This window comes from Coccinella septempunctata, chromosome 3 (assembly GCF_907165205.1).
Source record: "Coccinella septempunctata chromosome 3, icCocSept1.1, whole genome shotgun sequence".
In the NCBI taxonomy this organism is placed as follows: Eukaryota; Metazoa; Arthropoda; class Insecta; order Coleoptera; family Coccinellidae; genus Coccinella; species Coccinella septempunctata.
In genome coordinates this window covers 3,864,905-3,892,092 of record NC_058191.1, presented here as the reverse complement: position 1 = coordinate 3,892,092, position 27,188 = coordinate 3,864,905, and the positions used below count along the sequence as shown (strand labels likewise).

The window sequence follows — 27,188 nt, the reverse complement described above, 5'->3', positions numbered from 1 at the left end:
CTGAGTTCGGCTTGAAGTTCTACAGATCGAACGGAGAGAGCACGGGGAACGTGACGCCATTATTAGATCTCGTTCCCGGTCATTTTCAAACCCGAACGTATTGGGAGTTCCCTGTCGACATCACCTAGGAGTTTCAAATGGTTGTCAAGACGAGTTGACAACTTTATTTTGGCACTCCGAAAATAATTTTATAGAAATATTGGTGAAAACCAACGACGTAATATGCATAATATGCATTCGATAAGTGCAATTTGTAAAAACAATTAGTGATCATTTCGAAATATGGTAGAACACGACATATGTAAGAATGAGAAGATTTGAAAATTGTTTTGGGTGCTTTCAGGATTCCCGCAGTTCCTCGGAGCTCAAAAAAACAACGACCAACGTTTAACAGAAATTTGGTACTGGGTACTGACCTCATTGTGCTGAGCTCAGTTTGCCGTCACCATTGACTAGAGGTGCTGCTAGCTTGTGTGATTCAATTATATACCAAGAAATAAATAGTAATATCCTAGTCATATTTATATGGTATTATTTGTACTATTTGATTTTTGTTTGTTTGAAAGTTTATCTGATATTTGAAAGTGCGGAATGAATTTGAACCATGCTATAAGATTTGGTGTTGAACTCTTTTTGGATTATGAGGAAGAGGAAAGTAAAGGCATCTGAAATGGTACCAACTTTCGTCTTCAATATCAGATTGAATTCTACATATTGCTTCAATGATTCCGCAGAAAATTTTTCTGAAATCTGAAAAACATCTTCAAATTTTCTCAAATAGGGCATCATTCCAATGTCAATAACTTCGAGATTTTTGCTTCATATTCAGTTGAACCGTCCGAAAAAATCATTTTGTTTTCTATTACGGCGGCAGGGGCAGTTTTTCAAAGAGGTACTCGTTAGTTTTTGTCACTGACGGCAGTTACAACTTCACACTTGACAGATCCCCATCGTTCTCTATCAGCAAACTCGGGGAAGTACGAGCGTGATCGGAGAACATGCTCCGTCTCGACCCGAACAGAAAAGGGAATACTCAGAGATCGAAGTCGAACGCGATTGAAATACACTTGACATGCTTAGAGTCGAAAAGTCGCTAAGCCGAACTCAACCAAAGTTTTGAATGCAGAAGTCTTGCAACGCGCGAGTTGTACAACAATTAAGACTCAAGTAACGAGGACCCGACTCTGTTGGAGCAGCCACATCCTGAGGATGCAAGACACAAGACTAACCAAACTAGCTCTGTATGTCGAATTCACTCTGAAATCAGGAGGCCAGTATAAGCGGTTTAAGGATATACTCTATCAATCCCTGAAATCAGTGTCATTCATAACTGGGAACAACTAGCCTTAGACACATCACAGTAGAGGTCTTTGGTCTACAGTTATAATGGAGATTCGAGAAGAATACAGCAGCGGCCAGATCTGGTTGGTGACCATCCATGCCTGGAGTGTGGAAGGATCTGTGGGTCAAGGTTGGGTCTCTTCAGTCACATAATGGCACACAGTCGTAAGTAGGCCTCAGAAATTATTATTTTGATCGCACCGATAGTCTGATTTTTTAGTCTTCTTGTAGATTCATTCTCGATAAGAGGATACAGTAACGAATGAATGAATGAATCTCCTCTAACTGAGGAATTGGAACTTCTAAAAGTTGGTTCCCGACCAATAGATGCTGCCGTACCTCTGGCTAGATCATCTGATAACTCCGACAATTTGACAGGCTCAGAGGAAATGTCGGGCTTTGTGCATGACTTTATGTGCTCATATATTATAGCAGTTCCAGTCAAGCTTTCATTCAGGGCAAGGCACAGATAGGTATTTGGCTTCTTCTTCAAGCGGGATTGAGATCTTTGTATGAATATGTATTTATATAATATTTTTATGGTACCATCATAAGAAAAAAAGTTGAAAGTCGTATCTTGAAATGCACGAGGCCTATCTCAATAAAAAATGGTACGATCCATCATTTACAATCAGAACATGGGTTGTTTGATTCGCGATGGATCCATTGATTTTTACTTACATCTTTGGTAACTAAGTAATCCCCATCTGAGTAGTGTAGTGTTACTGGGTGAACAACATTTGATAAATTATAAGAGGGAGGTATTTCAGTTCGGTAATGCAGAAGGTTTTCAGATTTATTTTGGAAGTCCATCGCTGTGAAGATACCTGAAATAATAAATAATTGTATTCTAAAATTCTTAATAGAGTTGCAACTAAGATTATAGGAATGATGATACATACACCCACACACTCGCATCCGAAAGTCCCCCACCCTCCAAATAAAAATTGACTTGTCTCGACTTTTCTGAATTTCCCAATTTTTGCAAGATCACAGTGAAAATTACTGATTCATCAAGTTATATTATGCATGAAAATTGATTTGTAATCAGTTTGTGGATATTCTTACCCGTAGTGAACAACTGGTATAAATTTGAAGCCATACATAAAGATGTTCCAGCCGGATAGTACTTCGCAAAATTAGGAATAAGAGTCTGAAAATCAAATTGGGGTTATTGATTCATTTTTCTCAGGATTCAAGTCTCCTTACCGCATTGAACTGGTCATAATCCACACCAACGAAGTTCAAAATGAACATAAGGCAAAGTTTTTGGAAGTACGTTCCATCCTGGCACAAATACTCTATCAGTCTCGAAAAATATTTTCTCCTTGGAAAAACTTCATGGATATTTCTTGACTGCACCGATTGCTGAAGTAGACTAAAGTTAGAAGAAAACATTTAAAGAACATTTCCGATGATGTGCTACATAAGCATGATATGATGTTAAATCAAAGAAGAAAACATAAAAGGAATGAAAAGCCACACGTAATCTAAATTGAATTCAATTAATAATATACAATGGTGCCATCTATGAGGGTTGCTGTATTTATGTATCGAGAAAGTACGTGTATTTTTATTTATTTTCTAAAGATTCGCCTTTGAGAATAATACACTTTCACATGCGGTTGAACCACCCTTCGAAGCACTTTTTCAGCCAGAAAACATGATTTTTGAAGGCCTCAACTGTATCTTCAGGCGATGAAAATCTTTGTCCACATAGTTAATCTATTATATTAATGGAAATAAGAAGAAATGATGCAGTGCATATTTGGGACTGTAAGAACATAAATCCGTTTTTTTGGTGTCCAAATCCCCACATTTTTTTGTGTGTGATGCAAAATAATTTGTCGTTTGGAATTGATTTTTCTCAATTATCAAAAATACTTCGGCCAACGCCCAACAGGTGGCCTTATGTTGAGCTGATCTTTTGATTTTCGAAAGCCACAATTGCCACATAAATGCAGCAAATGGCTTTTTTACGATTCGAGAAAGAGTAAATTTTATTAGTCTTTCTTCAAATTGCAATTGAAACTGTCGATGGGTTTTTTTTTTCGATCATATGGATAAATCCAGCACTCCGTATCTGTAACTATGCCTTATTTAGATGCAATAAAGTGGTACATAATTTTGTCGGCATCTGTCTAAAATAGAGGAATTCAATGAGCAGATGTCCCTCTCTAAGAGCCAAATGTTTGTACAAAATCTCATACATACGTAGGACGTAGGGTGTATTTAATTCTTTTAACAGATGGTAGAACTGGTCGGAATGAAGCGTTTCACCAATAATCACCTATACATTTTCTTTCAAAATGATGCTGAAGTAGGAAAATTAAAAAATTATTACTGAAATACTATATCCCAATAATACGACCGTTCATTATTTGTGATCTGAATTATCGCAATGGCAAACAAATGAAACAATCTCTTGATGACCTAATCAACCATATATGGTTTCGTTTAGAATATTGACCCATTCGATTTTTGGGTGGAAATGGAAACTCAGGATTGCCACATTTTTCTCATAAGGTATTTAGCAACTTCAACGATTTGAAGAAATGGTTCATTTTGACACCAATTGATAGAAATATTTTTAGGACACAAGTGTAAAATATAGAATATTAGTTCAAAATGAAATTCGTCTTAATTAGTCACAAATATTTTCACAGTTGTCACCACAATCTTATTCTTATTCCAGCCCTCGAAAGCATCATATAGCATCGGTGTTTTTTAGCACAATCGCCTATTTTGGACGATCTTCTTCAACTCAGTCAGTAAGCGAACTACGGCAACGTTTAAATCCATTATACTAGCTATACAGGGTGACTCACGGTGATGGTCTGACCTTTATGAAAAACTAATAACAATTAACAGTATCTTACGGTTATTCTTATGTCGAATGGCGCACCCAGTATATCTTCACATCGTTAGACAGCTGATCTTATGTAAATTTCAACAGTATACCACACTTTTGGAGAGAAATTCAACGGTTTAAGATTTGTTGGGATTGTCATGCAAAGAATGGGGAAAACTTTTCGGAATATTTCTGTATAAAAGCTTTTAAAGTCATCAAAAATATGGTAGAGAGCAATTTCGAACTGCTTGATAAGCCTTAATTCCGGAAACCACAGAAGAAAACTGAAATTCCGGAACATCGAATTTCAGTTTCCTCCTATAAATAAAAAAAACGATTTATGAAATGTAAAAATTATTTATCGGAATATAAAATTTTTGGTTTTTTCTGTGATTACAGTTACAGAATAATAAACCAGTTTGAAATGGCTCTTCTCCCTTATTTCAAGTCAAAATTATTTAGGTTAGCCATGCATCTTCCTCTTTCACTTAGAATTGACTGAAAAAATAAAAATATAAGTTGTTTCTTGAGTTTTGATGAACTCGATATATCCAACTTGATGATTCTTTTTATAAACATCCTGTACAGATCAGGACCAAACATCAACTACATAATGTAGGTATATCTTACTATGCGAAGATTTACGGATGGGTATGTCATTTGAAATAAAAAAGTAGTAGGCTGTTTTCAGTATAACAGGAAGTTAAGGAGGTCTGAAAATATTTTTTTTTAAATGTCGAAAACCCTAATGTGCGAATTTTCTGCAAAAAAATGTCGTAGTACTCCATAAACGTCTAATAGGACGTCGCGGTCATTAACCCTGTGTAAAATGGTCTTGGATGGTACTTTATCACAATTATCACCAAAAGGTGAAATAAAGAATTAAGTTGATTGATGCACCAATACATCGGAGCTCCAAAATTCTTGTGGTATAATTCCATTTTTGGCTGAGATTAAATGTTTAACTTATTGTAAACAAGACAAATATTGCTTCCACGTCAAAACCTTCTGAGTAGGTACGTATCGTATATTGAAAATTTCAAATTCCAAGATAGTAATGGCAGATTTCACCTGGCAATACCAATGTTCCCAGTTCTCAATACATAACAAGCAACCCTCGTACTGTCAAAATGTACATCAAAGTGGTATTCAGTAAAGCCTGTAAGAATTCATTGGGTGTTAATATTCAATGGTGAAGCTTATGATGTGGTGATGCGTTTGGGCAGCTTGTGTACCACTATAGGAATGAAATACTCATTAGAAGAGTCAAACTTTGATCCGATAGAAACTCAAAACACTTATTGTTTATATGATATTACAGTGTTTTCATCTGGGAAAGATACAAATTGAGGATCCTTAATAAGAATTTTTCGTAAATAGTAAGGTGGAGTGGAATGCCTTTTTTGCGATGGCTTCTACAAATTACATCATGAAACATAACTGGTATTCCTCACGACACGTAACAATGCAATTTAAAACAAGAGTTTATTCTGATTACAATATCCTCAAATTTCTTATAGCCCAGTCATATTAGGTTTTCACCTCGGAATGAAAGATAATAAGCTGTAAATTGGTATAAACTTTTGTTTTGTCGTCCTGAATAAAAAGTATAATTATTGAACAATATCGTAAATGCTTTCATCGGGATTACTTGTAGATGGAGTGTTGAGGCAAGCTTGTACATTGCACTGGCCGCAAGCTGAAGAACATTGTAGTCCTGATTTTCTGCATCCACAGCCGAAACCACAACCATTTTTGCAATTGCCAAAAATTATGTTCAGTAGTTCGGCTCGGCTGGTGCTGGGGGTAATAAAGTTCTTATGGGCAGGACTTCATTCTCAAGCATCCAGCCCCATTTTTTACTGATTGCTGGGTGTGTTGGACGGATAAACCCAAACCTGCCACTGCAACCAAGCGGTCTATTGTAGCACACAGGCAAGCTCATAGAGCTAGATCTCTCCCTTCAGTCCCATCCTGCCCAAAAAGGAGATGATGACGGAGGGGGAGTGATTCTTGAGGTTCTAAGTTTTTCCATAACCAAGTTTGAATCTGGTAGTACACACGATTTATATGTTGATGAGCTGCTACACTTGGTGGAAGTATTGACAATTGTACAGGTTTATTTCGTTTCGTCAAATTTGACGAATTGCGTGTAACGGAAATGATCTATGTTGTCCTCAGATTTTGGAGCATTATATAGTGCCAACAAAATGCGCACTCCATTTTCAAATAATGTTTCGTCGGGGTAGTTTTCTTGTTGAAACACCAGTTCATCCAAATTGGGAATTTTTTCCAATGCTCTAGTAACAGGCTTTTTTCCTTCTTTAAATTACATTGTTTGATAATAATAACATTGTTTGATAATAATAATTTTTCAGTAAATAATTGACTTTATGCAACGTACTGATAACCGTATATCCCGCTTCACCTTGCATTAGCCCATATATGACTGAACGCAGCGCACTCTTCGCACTCTATCCCATAAACGGTTGATCGTATAGAAAAAAATGTTCAAACAAAAGTTGTAGACAATTTTATATTCTACAACTTTCATAATGAAAGCAAATTTCATTTAAGCAATAGGAGATATTTGCGGAAAACCATTTTTTCTGACTTTCGATCTTCAATATCTTAAGACGCGGACTCGATAGCATTTGTGACTTTTGAGACAATATCAAGGAACAAAGGTATATACTAATTTACAGCTTATTATCTTTCATTCCGAGGTTATCCCCTTTATTTAGCTAATATGACTGGGCTATTTGTGATTCGGGTAAGTAACCTGAAGGATTTCCTTTCTTTACAGCTCTTACATGTAATATATAAAAAATAAATAATGAAATAGAAACTGATTAATGAATTATTCAGCGGTAATCTTTTAGATAATCAATCGACTAGATATTTTAAACGGCATTTATTGAAACTTGGAGACGTGAGTTATACCGTTATACCTCATTGGTTTGGATAGTTTGCTCTGAAGACTAAATCCAGTTTTTATATCGAAATAATTTCACTACTGGTTGTTGATAATTTGTTAGCATAGAACATAGAATCCTCCCTTTTTACTTACTTCAACGAAAGGAAACACGGAAAATACCATCTTGTGAAACATTTTGGGTTTATGTGTTACAAAAGCGATTGGTGCTAATGCTAAATGGAGAAGAATTTTCTTGTTATATTCTGGCCGTAAGGAACATAGGATGAGAGCTATCGTCGACCCAATAGAATGCCCCATATAGAAGAGACTCTCTTGTTCACTCTTGTCTAAAATGTAGTCGATGATAGCGGGAAGATCGTAGTAACCAATTTCGTGCAATCTGTAACAAGAGAATTGTTTCAGTTCAATGTTCATCTATCTGGGCTGATACGTTTCTTATCCGGTAACAAATTGAGGTGAACTTTCCATAAATTGCATGTGGAAAAATACCTACTGAATTTCGAAATTCGAATTACAAACTCAAATTATCTACATTATTTGTGTAGGTACACGTTTATGTTTGAGATCTCATATTTGGGCAAAGTTAATTAAACTGTAGTTTAATTAACTTTATGTTATAGTTCAGCAAGGACGCCAATCAGAGTAGACCACTGGATTGCTAAAAAAAAAGTGTCTCTATGTTGTTTTTATTTCAACATCTTAGCACAAACCGAAACGGAGATAATGGCAAATGTTGAATCGCCCAAATTTCAATTTTGGCCTATAGCTCGAAAACAAAAATAATACAGTTGATGGCATCATTAGTTTCCCGAAAAATGCGAACAGCAATGTAGATTCATTATCTATCCTCTATCTCTTCGGGTTGTAGGTCAGGTGTCACCAATTTTTCCACCCTGTTTTATATCTCTAAAACTTCCCAAGGAAAAAGCATGGCTTTGAAATCTTTAAGGAAGACTAAGCGTCTGAATACACCGGTTGAGTACATTTATGTCTTTTTTCTTAGGAAATTATAACAATCGAAATGAATTTGAAAAGTCAGTAGCTATTTGTTAGGTCTGATTCAAAATGTTGAGCAAAATTTCATGGGAATCACATCTGTAGATGGTTTGTTTTTTAGAAGTTTTTTTTGAGGCAAGTACTTGTTTGCAACATGATTATGCATTTTTCGAAAAAAATGGAAATGCTTGGGCGAGTTCAGTACCCCAAGAATTTTGTCTAATAGATAGGTGCTAAAATCTTGGAGTTTAAATACAGTTTTCCCGGCTATATGTACTTTTTTTATCGAAGTTTTTTGGCCACTGGCGCTGGTGAATAGTGAAATATAAAACGAATTCTTCTTATTGTTCGAGGTATTTTTTGCTAATTTGTTTCTGTTAGAGCTAAGACTTGTGTCCATTTATTGGGTGATATTATAGCGGGAACTATAAAGAGAAACAGTGAACCAATTTTACAATTTGAATAGCTTGTAGATTGCTAGGATCTGTTTGCGTACTCACGAGGATGTTTTGATATCTAGTTAGCCTAGACCAGTTCCATGCATAAAAAAATTGCGTTACCATAGCAACGAACAATAACTCATTAGAAGTGTCACTGTGAAGTTTGAGGTCAAAAAAGTAAACCAGAGCTACGCAACAAATTAAAAGAAAGAAGATGTTCACCAAAATTGTGAAAATTGAAAAATTGGAGCATGAAGCCATCATCAAGTACCTACCTGTATTTAAAAGGGTTAAGAGGTAAGCACATTTACGAAGATATGCTTAATACCCTTGGTGATCAATATCTTTCGTATGCGACCGTGAAAAATTGGACTGTAAGCTTCAAACGAGGTGAATTTTCCATTGAAGATGATGACCGATCGGGAAGGCCAGTTTCTGTGTCAGAAAATTTCGATGCAGTTCATAACATGATTTTATCAGACCGTCGAATTGGGCTAAAACGGATATCTGAAGCACTGAATATTTCATAAGAACGCTTTCATCATATAGTCCACGTCAATTTGGGCATGAGAAAAATTGCTGCAAAATGGATCCCCAAATGTTTGAATGTTGACCAAAACTTTGCAAGGGTAGAAGCATCGCGTTTGATCTGTGCTCGATTTGAAAACGATGTAGACTTCTTGAACCAAATTGTTACTATAGATGAGACTTGGGTACATTTCCACGATCCAGAAACAAAGCAAAAATCGATGGAATGGCGACACTCTGGTTCTCCAAGACCTAAGAAGTTTCGTGTCCAAAAATCTGCTGGAAAAGTTCTTGCTTCAGTTTTTTGGGATTGCCATGGAGTAATCATGATTGATTTTTTTGGATAAGGGCAGAACAATAACCAGAGATTACTATTCCGTATTACTGACCACCCTACGGGAATAAAATAAAGAGATAAGACGCGGAAAGCGTGTTTTCTTTTTGCAGGACAACGCCCCTGCACACAAATTTCATGTTGCCATGCAAAAAATTCGTGATTTATATTGTTTGGAATACTAGAACACCTCCCTTATTCACCAGATTTTTCTCTAACCGTCTATCATCTCTTTCCTCAACTCAAAAAAAGGTTTAAAAGGTCGTAAATTTTCTTTCAACGAGGAGGTAATAAAAGCTATGGAGGTCTGGTTTGAAGAGCAAGAAGAAACATTTTTTCGAAAATTATAGAGACGTTGCAGGTTCGCTGTAATAAATGAATCCAATTAAGAGGAGATATGTTGAGTAGTAAAATATGTTGACCTTAAAATTTCGTTCGGTTCTATAGTAGGCTAAGTCATTGTAGGCTAAGTCATAAATTTACATTTCCCCTCAAATACAATAATATTTAGGAACAACCTATATCGAAACAAGTAACCAATCTGAAATATCAAATGGCTTGATGAATGATCCACAGTTGAGTATAATGGATGGATGTGATAAAATGTTCGTACCCGAAATTCCAATACGAAGAACTAGAATCAGGATTCAATGTTATGTGTCTCCTGGAATATACGTTTCCCCTCATGTTTGACAGCCAAACATCATAACCGGCATCTGACAATAAAAAAGCTGAAAATAAAGAGAATAAATTATCAAAAGCTGATATAAATCAACATAACTGAAAAAACAATAACATAATATCCGTCATATCTTCATGCACACTATAAAACTACAAGAACTGATACATACAAAATTTCAAATCTGAAATTGATAGTAGATTTATGAATAGAGGGTTAAAAGAAGTTTGTTATGCATTGATTGTCAGATTGAATAACATAACAGTAATGATGATAAGTAATATTATCGATAGATTCCATCGATAAACAATTCCTAGATAGATCGAAATGCTTCAGTATCGCAGTAGCTACTTAATATCAATACAAAAATTTTAAAGGCATACAGAGGAAAGAAGATGTCAATTAAAAATAACATGCATGCAAACTCACATATTGAGACAATTCAAAGAATTGAAAATATCAAACCTCAGTGGGGCAGCCAAAGTTTTGTAATTTTTTTTTTGTGTGGGCTGTATACACCGAACAATAGGATCAATAATGAGATTTTACGAAAGTTTCAATGTAGATTCGGGTGACTTGGAACCCTTGCAGATTTATTTGTTTCTTACATTGACAGGAAAAATCAACGAATTCAGGAGAGTAAAAGCGCGTTTTTTTATGGCCCTTATACTTTCTAGTGTCCTGTACATGTGCTTCACTTTGTGCATGTGTAATTTTTTTTCTGGATACGTGGGATATTGGGATATTGTATATGTCATGAAACAAGGTTGTTTACAAATCAAACGGCAATACGGATCTCATTAATTGATTCTGTTGTTTCATAGGGTGACTTGGGACAATGCTGAATAGATACAAGCGGCGCATTGGCAGCAGGAAGTATGCTGATTTTCCGCAGGATACTATTCTCGTATTTACTTTATTTCCACAAAAAAATCACCAAAGAATGAAAGAAATCAGTTCCCTTGTTTTCTTTAGTTTTTTTTTACATTTGAACTGCAAAATATATTTACTTTCGCTGTAATAGGGTTTATCATTTAATTTCCTTACCGAATTTCAACTATATAATCACAAATTCTAATTTTTCAAAACTATACACCTCTTCAAGTCACCTATTTCATTTGAGAGATGAGAAATCAATAGATTTTAACTTGTGCCCAAGCCTCCCAACTCGGTGGGTGACTTGGGACAAGTTTATTCAATTTTTTTGAAATTTGTATTCGAATTCTGAAGCATGGTATATATCCTAATCAGTAGTCTGAGTCATTGAGCATATTTGAACCTCTTTCTCACATGAAAATAGGTCACCGTTTTTGAAATATGTCAAGTTGAATTTCAAAATCGTCCCAAGTCACCCAAATCTACGTTATTTGGTATCAATAAGCTTGTGCTGCAAAAGCCATATTTCCATAGCAAATGAATTTCATGCTCGATTTGAACAGTATATGTACTTAGTATATCTTTTGATAGGCTACTTGAAGCCTTTCTCTCAAATAAAATAAAAATTAGAACATACTTACGAAGATCTTTCTCTGGTCCTCGGAGGAACCAGTTGTCCGAAGCTCCAAGTAAACCATGTTGAATCAGAACCGCTGGAGTATGTGATCCATTTCTGAAGTTTCTTCTTTTCGAACGAATTTTATGGAGGACTAGAATATTTCCTGTTTCTGATATCACTTCGTGTTCAGTCAATTTGTATCCAAAATTCATCACCATATTTTGCTGAAAAAATAATTAAGTCATTCAACAGCTTTCAACAAGAGCTTTCGAATGAAGTATCACTGAACCCAATCATTCAAATTCAATTTTGAGGGGTTGAAGCGCTCCTTTTTAGGGAGTTGCTCGTTCAAGCCTCAAATATACGTCAAGAGATGTACCCCAAACAAAATCATTCGACTTGTTTCGAGAAATTTTTCCAATCCCAATGGGATTTTTTCGTATGTCTACGAGGATGTATTGATATCTAGTTAGCCTAGACCAGTTCCATGCATAAAAAAAATATTGCGTTACCATAGCAACTAACAGTAACTCATTAGAAGTGTCAGTGTGAAGTTTGAGGTCAAAAAAGTAAACCAGAGTTACGCAACAAATTAAAACTTAGAAGATGTCCACCGAAATTGTGGAAATCGAAAAATTGGAGTATCGAGCCATCATCAAGTATCTGTATTTAAAAGGGTTAAGAGGTATGCAGATTTACGAAGATATTCTTAATACCCTTGGTGATCAATGTCCTTCGTATACGACCGTGGAAAATTGGACTGCAAGCTTCAAGAGAGGTAAATTTTCCATTGAAGATGATGAACGATCGGGAAGGCCAGTTTCTGTGTCAGTCCCCGAAAATATCGATGCAGTTCATGACATGATTTTAGCAGACCGTCGAATTGGGCTAAAACGGATATCTGAAGCACTGAATATTTCAAACGAACGCGTTCATCATATAGTTCACGTCAATTTGGACATGAGAAAAATTGCTGTAAAATGGATCACCAAATGTTTGAATGTTAACCAAAAGAGTGCAAGGGTAGAAGCATCGCGTTCGACCTGAGCTCGATTTGAAAACGATGTAGACTTCTTAAATCGAATTGTTACTGTGGATGAGACTTGGGTACATTTCTGAGAACCAGAAACAAAGCAACAATCGATGGAATGTCGACACTCTGGTTCTCCAAGACCTAAGAAGTTTCTCGCCCAAAAATCTGCTGGAAAAGTTCTTGCTTCATTCTTTTGGGATTGCTATGGAGTAATCATGATTGATTTTTTGAATAAGGGTAGAATAATAATCGGAGATTACTGTTCGACATTACTGACGACTCTACGGGAAAGAATTAAAGAGAAAAGATGCGGAAAGCGTGTTTTGTTTTTGCAGGACAACGCCTCTGCACACAAATCTCATGTTGCCATGCAAAAAATTCGATATTTAGGGTTTGGAAAGATTTAGGGTTTGAATTACCAGATTTGGCTACATCCAGCGATCATCTCTTTCCTCAACTGAAAAAAAGTTTCAAAGGTCGTAAATTGTCTTCCAACGAGGAGGTAATAGACGTTGTGGAGGTCTGGTTTTCAGAACAAGAAGAAAATTTTTTTTTGAAAGGTCTAGAGACGTTGCAGGTTCGCTGTAATAAATGAATCCAATTAAGAGGAGAATATGTTGAGTGACAAAATATTTTGACAATGAAATTTTGTTTGGTTCTATAGTGGGCTAAGAATTCTTCAATATATCCTCGTGAGTACAAGTATCTACGAATTATTTCTAATTCATTATTTTTTTCAACAAACCCAACTGAGAGAAATACCATATCCTATTTTCCCCTTATGTAATATCTATTACGGAGGAAACAGCTCATACATATGTGACTTTTTGCATTAATTTTCTGCCATTTTTATTTTCTCTACATTTCAAATAAAGTGGGGGAAAAATAAAGCTTATGGGAGGAAATTAATTCCGAACAGCCCACATAAACGATTCTAATTCTGCGACCATGACAATGTTCAATAGATTCGTGGTGCGTACGACCTGGTGTAAATAACGGCATGTGGCTCTCATACTTTCCTAGTATCAGAACCTATTCAATCGATATTTTGTTTAAGATATATCAATAAATCAATGAATACCATCCGTTATGAAGAAAATTCCGGCCTTGATCGAATTCCTCGAATTCATATCAGAAGTATGAGTCAACAGTGGGCATGTACCGTTCGATTCAAAACGAAATCCGTGATATTTTTGATTGTCCGACTACTGACCTGATTTGAAGAATGTGAAAATTTAATTATATTCGGTTTCGTCAAAAACCGCATAGCCATTTTTCAATAAGCTTCATCCATTCACCTCCAATTTCATTGATATCTACCTACTGTATACATTATAGTAATACCAAAATTGATTGATTTCTATTATTCAGTAATATACAGGATGTCCCGGAATGAAAGAATAATCCTGAAACTCGGTCTTCAATTCCGGGATCATTGTCCTTCGTCAGAGCAGTGTAGCGTTGAATATTCCAAACGGGGGTTGGAGTATTAAAATATGAAACGGAAGCTACGTTTTGAGAAATTCTCATCAGGATGCGCCACCTGTCCCGCAAAGACTGAACCAAAACCTCGCTTTCTCTGCAGCCTCCAATTAACATAGTATATTATACTCCATTCACTCGGTTGGCCATAAAATAATTTTTGTCATAATAACTAATATTATTTAACACTAAATAGTACTTACTTCAACGAGAATGCAGAAAGTAATTGAAAAAGAGAGTAGACAGAGTATCCGAAAGTGCTATTTATAATTGGGGGCCACTCATACAAAGAGTAACCCTGATATTTGAAAATAGACAATATAATTAGACGGTATTGAACATATACAATGTGAGTAAATTTATATTATGTTTCATCTTGATTTGAAAGACTTACAGCAGGTTTCATAAAACTTTGATTGTCCGATCAACGATTTGACAGTCACTCAATTTCTGACACTAAATCACTGAAACGTTTTCATTTCTGCTAATATTGAAGAAGTAGCAATTGAGAATAATTGAATGGACATATGAACATCATAATTTGATGCGAGAATGATATTCTGAATAATCATGACTGAATTACGGATTGAAAACAAATTGACGTCTATTCGTCAATCAAGCGATGATTCCCTGATCAAGCTTTATGGAACCCGAGGTTAAATTTTAGTTGAACGCTTCTACAATCAAAAAGATTGCGAATGAAGAGGATGACAAAAAATTTTCTTCCGTTGGGATACCCAAAAAGGTTGTGGGATTTGAGGACTTTATTTGTAGGAAAGACCTGCAACGACAAATTTATATATGTATTGACATAGTACTTAATTATGCTCATGGATGTGGAATAATTAGCACAGGAAATTTTGAGATTGTCCATTCTCCAGAAAGAAGCCATAAGAATCATGGAACAGATTTTTAGGATCTGTCTATTGTTGCCATTTCTTTACACCCGCTTCATTGTTTTTCAGATTGTAAAAGTTTGTAACACTCTTTTTCAAAAGAATATATAGATATATAACGTTTAGGTAATCGTGAAGAGAACAAGAAGAAAGAATACCATTTTCACACTATACATGCCTTATACATTCAAGAATGTTTCATATTTCTGTTTGAACACAAAGATGTGTTTTCATAAAATCTTAATCAAAAAACGAATCATTTGCAAGAACATCATCATTCAATTTGCCCAGAAACAATCTATAAACTACTGAGAGGCAAACAGAGTACAGATGCTTGAAAATTTTCAACAAACTCCTTAGAATATAGAAAGTCTTCTTGTACAACTTCAATTGAATTAAAGATCTTTATTTATTTATGTAAAGGATCGTTTTCTGTCAGAGTTAATAAGTGGCCTGAATATGTTGGGCTCAGTGTGCTTAGATTATTACGGTTCAAATGCTATTATACTAATAATACTGCAACATCTGAATATGATGGTATCAGTATCAGGTGTATCAGGCCATAATATTGTACAATCAACTGCCCAACATTGTAAAGTTGCTCAATAAAATACTCTGCAAAACAATCATCACATGTACCTTAACAATGTTAAGGATTTTCAATGAATGTTTTCACAGAATAAGTTTTTCTATTTTTCATTTGACTATTTTGAATGTCTTGAAGGATCAATAAATTCATCACTATTATTATATTAAAATATTAATAAATAAATAGCCATTAAAATGAGCCAGTTGTCAATTGTTAATTTATGTGAATTTATGTGTTTCTCTTGCGATAAAACTCCTTCAACTATTTTGACGAGTATTTTCACTTTCATTAATGCAAGATGATTTTTCTTCAACATTTTTGTAATTATCTAGTACCTAATTCCTTGGAGATGCACCAATTCCCTACCTGCATCTGATGTATTTCATCATTGAGTTTTGAATTCAACAATCGATGTAACCAACATTCACTCTTCTCAAGCATGTTATGTCTTAATATTTTCTTCCATGGCAAGAATGATTATATTTAAAAACTGATCTCTTGTCCTTTCCATGAAAATAACTTTTCATGTCAGTTTGTATAAGCGTAAATTATGTTCATCACAGACTTTCGAATCCATTTACTTTCTGATGTAAATTCACATTGCAAGAAATAATTAACTACTGAGACTTTTACGTAGAATGGACGAGATAGTGCAGATTTGATACTCAAAAATGTTATGATATTATAATTTTGAACATATTTTTGAAAGCAGTTCAGCGCCAAGATATAGATTAGGAGTTTTCAGTTCTGATGTCAGACCCCTAAGCTACCAGAATAACAACAGTGTTCTCGGTTGAGAATTCTTATTAGTCATTTCACTCCATATATATATATTACGTCTGATCACCTACTTAGAAAATCAATCTGCTTCTTCGCAGATTTTTTGCATACAACTGAGGTGAATAAAGACATACAATTTTGTTTAGGTCAACCTTCGAATGAATGAATTGAAAAGTTGGCTCCTAAATGATGCACCTATATTTAAATGCCAGCTATATATCTCGTCTTCTCACGATTGAGACAGTTTGCTTTTTTTTCATATTTAGAAGAGAAGATATACAGTTAGAACGAATGAAATAATTACGTAAACCTTAAAAATGAGGAGTCATTAATCGGCCTTTCACTTTTGTCGAAGCATCAGATGATAAATAAGAAAAAACGGATTCGTATATCAGAATCATGAATGAAGTCACGTTTTACCACAATCATGCTACCGTAGAAATCTTCTGCCGATTCAGGTCACGCGGTCGAAAGAATTCGTACGCACTTTGGGTAATATCGACGTCCTTCACCGCAATATCAGAATGGCATATTCGAAATGGAGTTGCAAATATTCGTGAAATCATTGTATATTAGTATGCGGTCATTGAATAATACGAGGGGCTGTCTTCTCTCCACTCAGCCTAGTGAAGTCTCTTATAAATATTTAATATAATATATTATATGATCAAGAAGAAGACAATGACATTGTTCAGTTCATAAATATACAGGATGTTCTACAAGCTCTATGACAAACTTTGTCTGATGGTAGCTGTGATTATTCTGAACATTTTTTTTTCCTATGAACATATAACCGATTCGTTTTTGTTCAGAAGAGACAAGCATTTGAAAAATCATATTTTTATGTTCAAATCATCATAATGAAAGGAAATTTTAGCTCAACTGGGTCGCCCAGCCGGACAGCCGAGCGCTTAAAATTATGGTACTATGCACCTACGACGCACGCAGTTACTACCAAGTTGAACTGTACAATACCTCGTATCACATCGCTGCACTGTATCTTATTAGGACATTAGGTCCTTTCACCTGTTTCTTGGTGTAGTATAATCTACACTTCACTTTGAATCAGCTGATTTTCAGTGTAGCCGCACAAACGAATGAAAAAATCACTGAAGTTGAGTTGTTACGCAGACTACGCTCATAGACTAATAATTTTTATATAATCTATGCTTACTTTTCTCAGAAGATTTGTTACTTTCTCATCCTCTTGTAAAGTGATGAACTTGTAAATTTCAAATTCAATCCATTTTGAAGTACTCTGACGTCCATGTCATTAACATCAAATTTTGCATTTCACACCACAGAACACTAATATTATACCTCCTTTTGACTAGGTGTAGATAAACTACACCCTCTCTACACTGGTATAAATCCAATCAGCAAACGAATACTAAAATCGAGTGTAAATCATACAGTGAGAGTGTAGAAAAGTGCTACAGTTTCTATGCAAACGAATATAGTAGTTAATTATTGAATATATGTCTACTTTAGAAAAAGTTTAGAAGTAGTTTAGTCAATCAAAATAAAATATACTTCATTCAAATTTATTTTAGCAGTCGGTTGGCCATGAAATAATTTTCTCAAGTTTTTGTAACTAGAACGAAGTTAGGTTGGCACTCATGAAATGTCGTTAATGTCATAACGCCGTTGCCACAACTAATATCAATTTATATTACGAAAATGCCAAAAGTGATTGAAAAAAGAGACAGGGTTTCAGGAAGTGCTATTTAGAATTCAGGTCCGCTCATTCGAATAGTTATACCCTGATATTCTAAAATCTACAATACGTCAGACGGTAGCGAACATATTCAATGTAAGAGAATTTATTCAATGTTTCATCTGAATCTAAACGACTTATATTTCAGCTGGATATTTCCACAATCATAAAGACTGTGAATGAAGAGGATGACAAAGAATATCCTTCTATTGGGAGACCCAAAAAAGTGGTGGCATTTGAGAATTTTATGTTTGAGTGAATTAATGCGAAAAGTTTACTACAGGATTTTCGATAAATGTCATCGGAGAATAAGTTCCCTAAAAATGATTTTTCTATTTTTCATTTGACTTGTCCTATACAATGTAAATACCTTAAGGTACTAATAAATACCTAATTATTATTATTACATCAATTTATTAAGATGAATAGCCACAAATACGCGCAAGTTGCCCTGTTACTTGTTATTCATGTGAAATTTTTGTTCAAAGGTGAAGTTCATCTCAACTTGAAACTTCCTTCAATTCCTTATTGATGTTTTATTATATTGATGTTTTTGTTTTTGTTGAAGAATTTAACATTCTTGTAATTATCTGTTAATTCCTTCGGGAGATACCCATTCCCAACCACTGCATCCTATGCATTTCATCTTCGGGTTAATATTTTTGAAATCTACAACTGATGTAAGCCAAAGAAGATAACGAACATTAACTCTCCTCAAGCTAGTGCATATTATCTCTTGTTTTCTTTTGTATTTTCCAAGCAAATAACTGGATTTGGTATGCTTTCAATCAGTTTGTATAAACTTCAATTATGTTCGTCACATTTTTTCCGAAGAGATTCGACATTGTGATAAAAAACGTAATAACAGAAACTTTTACGTAGAACGGACAACATAGCGTTGATTTAAAACTCAAAAATGTTTCGACAAGCTTCATAACCCCACATTTTCGTACTATACAGAGTGAAATGTGTCAAATTTCCATGGCCAACTGACTGCTAAAATAAAAGTGAATGAAGTATACTTATATTCCTAATTCCTAGTTTGATTTCAATATTGAATGAAGAGTTAATTTTTGATTATTATGTCTATTTTTGGAAAAGGGTTTATCGTTTTAGAGTAGGTAGTTGAGTGATTTTCTGACGATTAAGTATAATATTCGTAATTCCTAGTGAATTTAGGAGCACGGTGATTTTAAAGCTTTTTGAACACGCGGTAAGAATTTTTACTACTTCACTGAATTTAAGGAATTCTTTTCAAATTTGGAGTTATAGATATAAAAGCTGTCTCTTTCATTTTTCTTTCTCCCCATAACATCGAAGGAAATGGGATGGAGGAAATGGAAGAAAGGCTTTATACCTATAACACCATTTGTGGTGATCAAGAATGCTACAGTAATGAAATCAAAATTTGAGAGTCAATTGCAAGAGAAATTCGAATACTATAGTTTTGTTCAAATTTCAGGAACTTCAAAAAGGATAAAAATGGAAGAAAACCCTGAAGACCGCATTCGAAGACTTGCGAAACGTTGGACAAGATGAACCAACAGAGATGATGAGAAAAAGCCAAACCAAATAATTATTCTTAATCAAATCATCTACAATTTCTAGCAAGATATATATCATCCACTTCTATGGTAAACAAAATATAATTTTGTGCTAAAGTCGGATCAAGTAATCACTAATGTGAAAATCTACTTTATACTTTAAAGGAAAAATATAAGGTGGTACATTGAAGTATTCTGCAGGTAAAGCGTATTTTTCACCATTCTATGTTATTGAAAGTATGTACGTTAATGTGTTTTTTCATTTTTAAGAACTTAAATCATCATAAATTATATCTCTTAAATCAGCTTATTAATCCTAGTTCTTGTCAACCAAAATTCATTCTTGATTGCCATATATGAAATGATGTGTGACCTCAACTCAACTTGATGTGGACGTTGAATATTAAAAAGGTGGAATCCACTTTGACGAATTTTTTTACTGTTATTATTCAATGATATAATTATATACCCAACATTATACGTTGTGATTCGTCCAATGACCCATTCAACAATACTTATTTGGCAAACATTTATCAGTCTTTCATAATATTGACATTCAAAAGAAATTCTTACTTATTGTGGAAAAATATATTTCGGATGGTTATATTATATGTTTCAAATTCAAAATGATAATTTCTCAGGATTTTTAATATATCTAGATTTTGAGGACGTATATGTATGTTATTATTAGAACGACGTTTAATGCGCTCAAAATTCTTGATTTATTGGTGTGTCGTTAGAACAGTCATTTCACCATTAATTATATCGAATTGAACCAAATCTAATGGAGGTAGATGTTCGTTTCACATCTTGAAATTAAACCATTTGGAGGAAAGTGGCAGAGATTAGTGAATTAGAGAATGATAGTAAAATTGATGAGTTTTCATGTGTAGGACAGTTTATTTACTGTGTATTTAATTTGACATATTTGTTATTTATTTGGTCTGAATATCTGGTGGGAAAATATTCCACTTTAAGTAGGCTATAGAATAATGAAGGTTAATACTCTTCTTCTGGACGTGGAGCAAAGATTGTAACAAAATTCTTTCCGATGTTAATGAACTTTTTGAGGAAAATAGCCGTGCTGTGACAATGCAGACACACACAGAGGTCCTACATTGTGCTTTAGCTATCTCTTTCGTCTCGCACGTATTATACTATGAACCTATAAACCGGATGGAAACCTATCACAGTATGAATGACTTTTAGTATTCTTTAAAAAACCATACCTAGATTACGAAACCGAAACCCCTCCTTGATCCCTCTGTAGATCGGGAAATGATCTATGTCGCCATAGAACACCCTGTGCCTGTGTAAAGACTGAGCTAAATAAAATTTCGACTATATATATGTTTCAGTCTAACGATTATATTGAAGGTCAAACTAGAGGTTTTAAATGTTGTTTCCCTCTATTTTTGCAGGTTTGTTATATTGTTAGTGTTGATATTGTTATTTGTTAATAAAGATATACTCTCTTTTTGCAGAGAAAAGCAATTGAGTCTCTATTCATTTTGAATAAGATCTTTGTCTTTGCACATTTCCACTTCAAATTATGAAATTTTTTATCGTAAACTCAGTACAAAGGAGGTTTAGTCCAAAATCGATTCTAGAGAAATGGCGGCTTTTGTGACGAAATTTTGGATGCTATGAAATGGGTTGAAGATTTGAAGGAAAGATTGTTGATTTAATTAATTTAATTTTTGAGAAAGGCAACGCTAACTTCAGCCAATTCCAAAACAGCAATCGGCAAAATTTGCTGATATTTAATATAATACCCAGAAAAAAACCGTGTCAGTTTTCAAAACTTTTTCATATGAAATTAAGATGATGGGTTGAAATTCATAAAAATGTAGATTCCGGAATATTCGAGGTCGATGTTCTTCAATGACGCAGTTCTAACTCTAAAACAGTAAATGGTGAGATAGACCAGGAACCTCATTAGGCAAGTTCATATGGCAGATGTATAATAGGCAGTCTCAATTATCTTCCAAATCAATTATTATAGATACTGTTATTTCTTGTCCCTCAAGTGAAAAAAGTATATCTCGAATTGTAAGCTTGAAATATTCAATGTATTTTATGATCTGCTCCGACAGCAAATCGCGATGGAAAGTTATTAACCGTTTTTTCAAAGACTCAAATCTGAGTATGTACGAGTATATCTATGTGCACACCATAGACTTAAAATAACATGGACTCCGCCTGTGAGAGAGAAGTCGTTAGGTTGAATAAGATGGAGAGTTTGTGGGCAAGCTGTCAAAAGGTTATTAAACACAAGTTTATGCGAAAATTTTCTTCAATAAATTTTAAACAAGCTTCCGAGAAGACACACAGGATTTCCATTGCATTCCTTCGAAATCAATTATGTCAAAAAATATGTGAGTTTTAGTCAAAAATAGATGTAATGAGAATAATAATCAACGTATCAACACCTTGTGGGCAAAGTCTGCGAAAATTTTAAAAATTTTCCATAATAAATGTTCAACAAGCTTCCGAGAAGGCAAACAGGAATTCCTTAACATTCCTTCGAAATGGAAAATATAAAAATTATGTGAGTTTCATTCAAGAATAAATATAATGTGAATAATACTCAATGTATGAACACCTTGTGGGCAACGTCTGCGTTTATATCCATCATATGATTTTGACATTGCCCACACGGAATCAGTTCATCTCTTTCTTATTCGATAAAGCCCGTTTGCAACAGCCGAGAATTCTCTAGAAAATTTACTCGAGATTTCATGCGCCGTGAATTATGTACCGTTACATACGCACTTTCGGTAGAATTCTCTGTTCAGTTGCGTACTAAATAGGCTCCGCCCTTTTCTTGCGAGAATTTTGTAGAGAATTCTCCAGAGAATTCTCGGCTGTTGCAAACGGGCTTCAGAACGCATAAGCTCTTCTCTCTTTAATGCACACAACCTCTCGATCTACTGAAAAGTCACGTGACAGTGAGTCCATGTAAGTCTATGGTGCACACGGATATACATGGATATTATAATATTATTGGAAATTTAGCTAGTTTAGTTCTGGTAGGAACACAATCATTGTTACTTCATCAATATTCCATTGAATCTTATCGGGATCTTCTATTTGATATATTGATTTGTGATGTTGATGTTGATTTTCTACTTTGTATATGCTCATAAACATACACATACAGGGTGAGTCTTTGACTCGTATACGAATATCCCAACAGTAGATTCTTGAGGTCGAAAGAAACACTTTTTTCCTTTACCATTTTTTCCGGATATGCTCGGTTCAAAAGATACAGGCTGTTGAAAATAAAATAAAAAATGATATTTTTAGTTCTATCTCACAAACGGTCGCATCGGAAATAGATTTCGGAATATAGTTTTTCATTTATTTGATGACTCTTTTTCGAACACACGACATAACTCACGTCTTTCAGTTTTCTCATTAATTATGACCATTATGTACTATAAAAATACCAAAAATTCAAAGAACTCAACTCTCACAACTAAGTTCGTCGCTATATAATGAATATTTGAAAATTTTGTAAAATAAAAGTATTCTTCATATTTTATCGCATAATGCGCCGTTTTCGAGTAATTTGGTGTTCAAAAATGAAAATATCTGTGAAATTCAAAAAATTGAGTACTCTGACCGAATGGAACTCTTCTTGAAAGATCCACAGATGTGTATTGTCACAGATTTAGCTAGGTATTCTGAAGGTAATTTTGACTTTCTAGGGGTGGCATAGCTCATTATGAAAACTAGACAACTTACAATGACTATATCTTTTCACCAGGGTCGAAATAGTGTTTTTTTTTGCCTCAAAAATCTACTGTTAAAATATTTGTCAAGCCTCCTCATGTATAATTTGAACACTACAATCAAAGGAAACTAATCAATATTAATTCATTAATATAGTTATTTGGAGTGGGAAAGGTCTTATAATATCGAGTAGGTCTTTGCCAGGACGTTACATGTTCGCCAAATGAAAAACAAATTCCTCGATATTCGGTTAATCCATCAGGAACAAAACAATTCTTGTGATTTAAAAAACTTTTTAATGTAATAAAATTGAATTCATTATCCGATTACTCTACTCGAGTTTTTCAATTTTTTATTGATAAGTTGTGCATCCTAGAGAAGAAACGTTCTTAATTGAATAGGAATGGTAGAAGTGAAGAAAAGTACTAGCGTACTATTTTTTCATTAAAATATGAAAGCTCAAACGAGTACGCACGACACTATAGTGACTGGATTTTAACTATTAATGATCTCTTATAAGAACGGGGTTATGTTATGTTCTATGAGGTAGACATAGGAGCACAGCTGAAATTCAAATTTCGAAATATATACTCTAGGATGAAAATCAATAGTTGCGAAAATCACCTGGAAATGAATTTTAAATTTTTTCCCACAAAAATTAACCAGAAAACTAACAGACATAAAATGGAGCAGACATTCTACGGAAGCAAGAAGGCAATGAAAAAAAATTGGTTCCTTATAATTGCTATCTTACCTATTCATTCCTTCAAGCTCAAGTTACAAAACTTTAAGATAGTAAAGACATTATTTTTTGCCCAATCGTGCGTGGAATGCTTCACATTCAGCCGTAGTGGATTCAATGTCGGTAAATACTTTCAAGAATAGCTACGAAAACTAGTTTCGCCGTGGATGACAAGATGTGATGGTTTTTGGTTAATAAGATTTATTTTTCTACTCTTCATGCACTTTTTTTCTTACTTATCTTTATTTATTGTATTTTTTTTTTGAGTTTATAGGCACTGCCTAAATTCTCATCAATTTGTAATAAAAAAAAGGCGATTCCAAATAACAACAACCCTTTAGATAGAGGCACATCGAAAAGATTCAGAAATACAGTAATTCCGACAGTAATTCGGAAGTATAAACCAGGAGACAATGGAAGTTGAATGGTATCTAGAAGATATCCTGATACCGAAAAAACTAACAGTGAATTTGTACCAACTAAATTTGGACGAAAATATCTATAGAGTCGTGCAGAAAGCGGTACTGCTAGGGACAGCTAGAAGGTATATGACCTATATGCAAACACATAGGAAGAGCAGAAGAAAATGGGAAAGGACACCATCCACTTCGACAAGAAGTGCGGGTAGATAAGGAATCGAACGATATCAAGGAAAAGAAGAAGAACCTTAACTCGATCAACATCAGGGAGTCAAGGAGCAGCCCGTAACTGACCATCATCATGAGCCTGAAAACCAAGACAGGGCTCCAACAGAGCTTGAACCTTTTGATATCTGAGAAATCACTGATAAGTGAATGTTCCTCTGGATAGGAGTGTGCATGAAGCCGCAAGGCCGAAGTCAAAATGATATACCATTGAGAAATAAATTTTCGATAGATTGAATCTTGAATCATTTTGAACAAATAAGGTCTTAATTAATTTCTTGCCGAAAGTTTTCGGAAAAAAATTCTAACAGGTAAGTAGCGTGAGTCGTAAAAGTATGCTGGTATTATCTTCGAACTTAAATCTACCTAGTAGGCGGATATCATGCTGACATTATAATAGGCGACACGCGACACCACCACCATAATTTTGATTGCCTTTTCGACTCCATAGAATGCTCAATTTAATTTTTTTCAATTTCCTGGTTTCCAACAAAAAATAAATGAAAATTGCTTTTCAGGTGTAATCTTGAGGAGGTTGTTCTGCACAAGGAATCACCTCTCAAATTATTTCGCAACTTATTGCTCAGATAATTATGATGATAAGTTTCGTGAAAATGTTTTGGAAAACTGAAAAAATATGAGATTTGGTTGCCATTTTCTGTACGACTGCAGTTATTTCTTTTTTTTTTCGATACACCTAGCTATGGGTGTCCGGAGACCAACCCACAAAAAATATTTCGGTCCTATTATTGCTTTTCTCAGAGGTCAGAGTCCTTTTATTTTAATTAATATATCAAAATACTGAAGGTTTGGACATTTGTATATGGAATTTGGCAATCATATTGGTAGTTTCTTTACACTTTAATCAACGATAAACAACCCCATGAGTCTTGTCTATTTAATCTCCGAACCCCTTACTTCACGAGAAAAGAAAAAATTGTTTGCTGAATAGGACTTAAGTGGTCTTCGTATGTAGTATTTTTGGAAAATATATTTCAAGCCTTCCACTCACTAAGCCTAAACATTAAAAAGCAGATATGAATTTTTTAATTTTATCATTTTCAACCCTCAAATCAGACTCAAATGTTACATTTACTCACAATTGAAATACCATCACCCAATGCCGGTCCAAAAATTGTCTCCCACAGACCCATACCAAAACACCCTCTGAACAAAATCAACACAAAACACAAACACCTCATCAGGAACTCAGAAACACAAATTTGAATGAATCAAAAATCGAAAGGTCCGCTTCGGAAACATGACATTATTGGTCGTTCAGCGTGAGCATCGACATTCCGGATCTTGGATCGGTGTACCAAATTTCAACATTCCCGCACGATGAACCGAGTCCGAGTGTGTACCATCGAGGATCACGGATGGACTTATATCAAAGAGATGGTAACGCATAGCCATATTGCACTATCAGACAATTTACGGAATTGGTTCTGCCAAATAGAATCTCACGCTGCCTGCAGTCCGTGACGAAATTTTCATCTCGTAACATTATCATTTATGGTAAATTTTCAAATCGACATTTCAACATTTCTCAGTTTTGTTCTTAATTCGTTACGTGCGTGTTCTACGTGCGTAGATGAAGGGCAAATTAAATATAGGTATATTTCAAAATATCTTTTTGGTGGAACAGTTCTAACAAATCAACCGGTTTTTTGAAATTTTGTTGAATCCATTCCTTTTGGTGGGTAGGTTTCATTATTGTTAACTGAGAGGTAATGGCAAAAATGTCACAAAACTGCATTACAAAAATTAAATTCGTAAATAAAGAAAAGCATTTGAAAATATTATGAGCAAAATTTAATATGTTTTCATACTTCAAAAACATCTTGCTGTGCATGAATGAGGAGAGAAATAACGAATTCAATATACAGGGTGATTGACGTCTACCCGAAGTTTTGGGAGAACAAGCGGCAATATTGAGCATATAACAAAATGCACCTTATTCAAGATAATTCTTGTAATGAAATTTGCGTAACCCCTCCTGCAAAACGAAGATCGAACGCTAACAAACTCACAGGTGAATAGAGATTAATGAATCTATCCGAACGCTTTCCAACGGTTTGAAGGCCATTACCCTTTCGATCAAGACAGGGTTTGTCAAGGGGATGTTTTGGTGTCCGAAAATCACCAAAAATGAAATTTTTCATGAAAAACAACCGCATATTTCCTTTGCAATACAGGGTGACATTTTAAATGTTTCATTCCACTTATCCGAGGAATATTTCAAATGCAGCACCCTGTATATTTATATTCTTCGTTAAATTCTACACTGATTTGATGTACACTGCGCAAAAAAATTAACGCACATTATGGAAATCTCAAATTTATTCTACAACTGGAGGTTTTCTCAATGATAATTATTTTTATCAGAATTATGCATGCATATGTTATCCACTTTCAATG

The 27,188-nt window shown here is 34.5% G+C and overlaps 1 protein-coding gene across 1 annotated transcript in view; it reads right to left on the bottom strand.

The window, feature by feature from the left end:
* LOC123309731 (lipase 1-like) overlaps window positions 1-26,119 on the bottom strand; it is a 33,640-nt gene extending 7,521 nt beyond the window's left edge. Inside the window, exons 1-7 of the mRNA XM_044892964.1 lie at window positions 25,868-26,119; window positions 11,625-11,826; window positions 10,042-10,159; window positions 7,263-7,509; window positions 2,551-2,709; window positions 2,410-2,494; window positions 2,023-2,168 (exon numbers count right to left, since the gene is read on the bottom strand). Coding sequence (XP_044748899.1) covers window positions 2,023-2,168; window positions 2,410-2,494; window positions 2,551-2,709; window positions 7,263-7,509; window positions 10,042-10,159; window positions 11,625-11,826; window positions 25,868-25,969 — 1,059 coding nt within the window. The 5' untranslated portion in view covers window positions 25,970-26,119. The remainder of the gene's footprint in view (window positions 1-2,022; window positions 2,169-2,409; window positions 2,495-2,550; window positions 2,710-7,262; window positions 7,510-10,041; window positions 10,160-11,624; window positions 11,827-25,867) is intronic.
* Window positions 26,120-27,188: the final 1,069 nt, after the last annotated feature.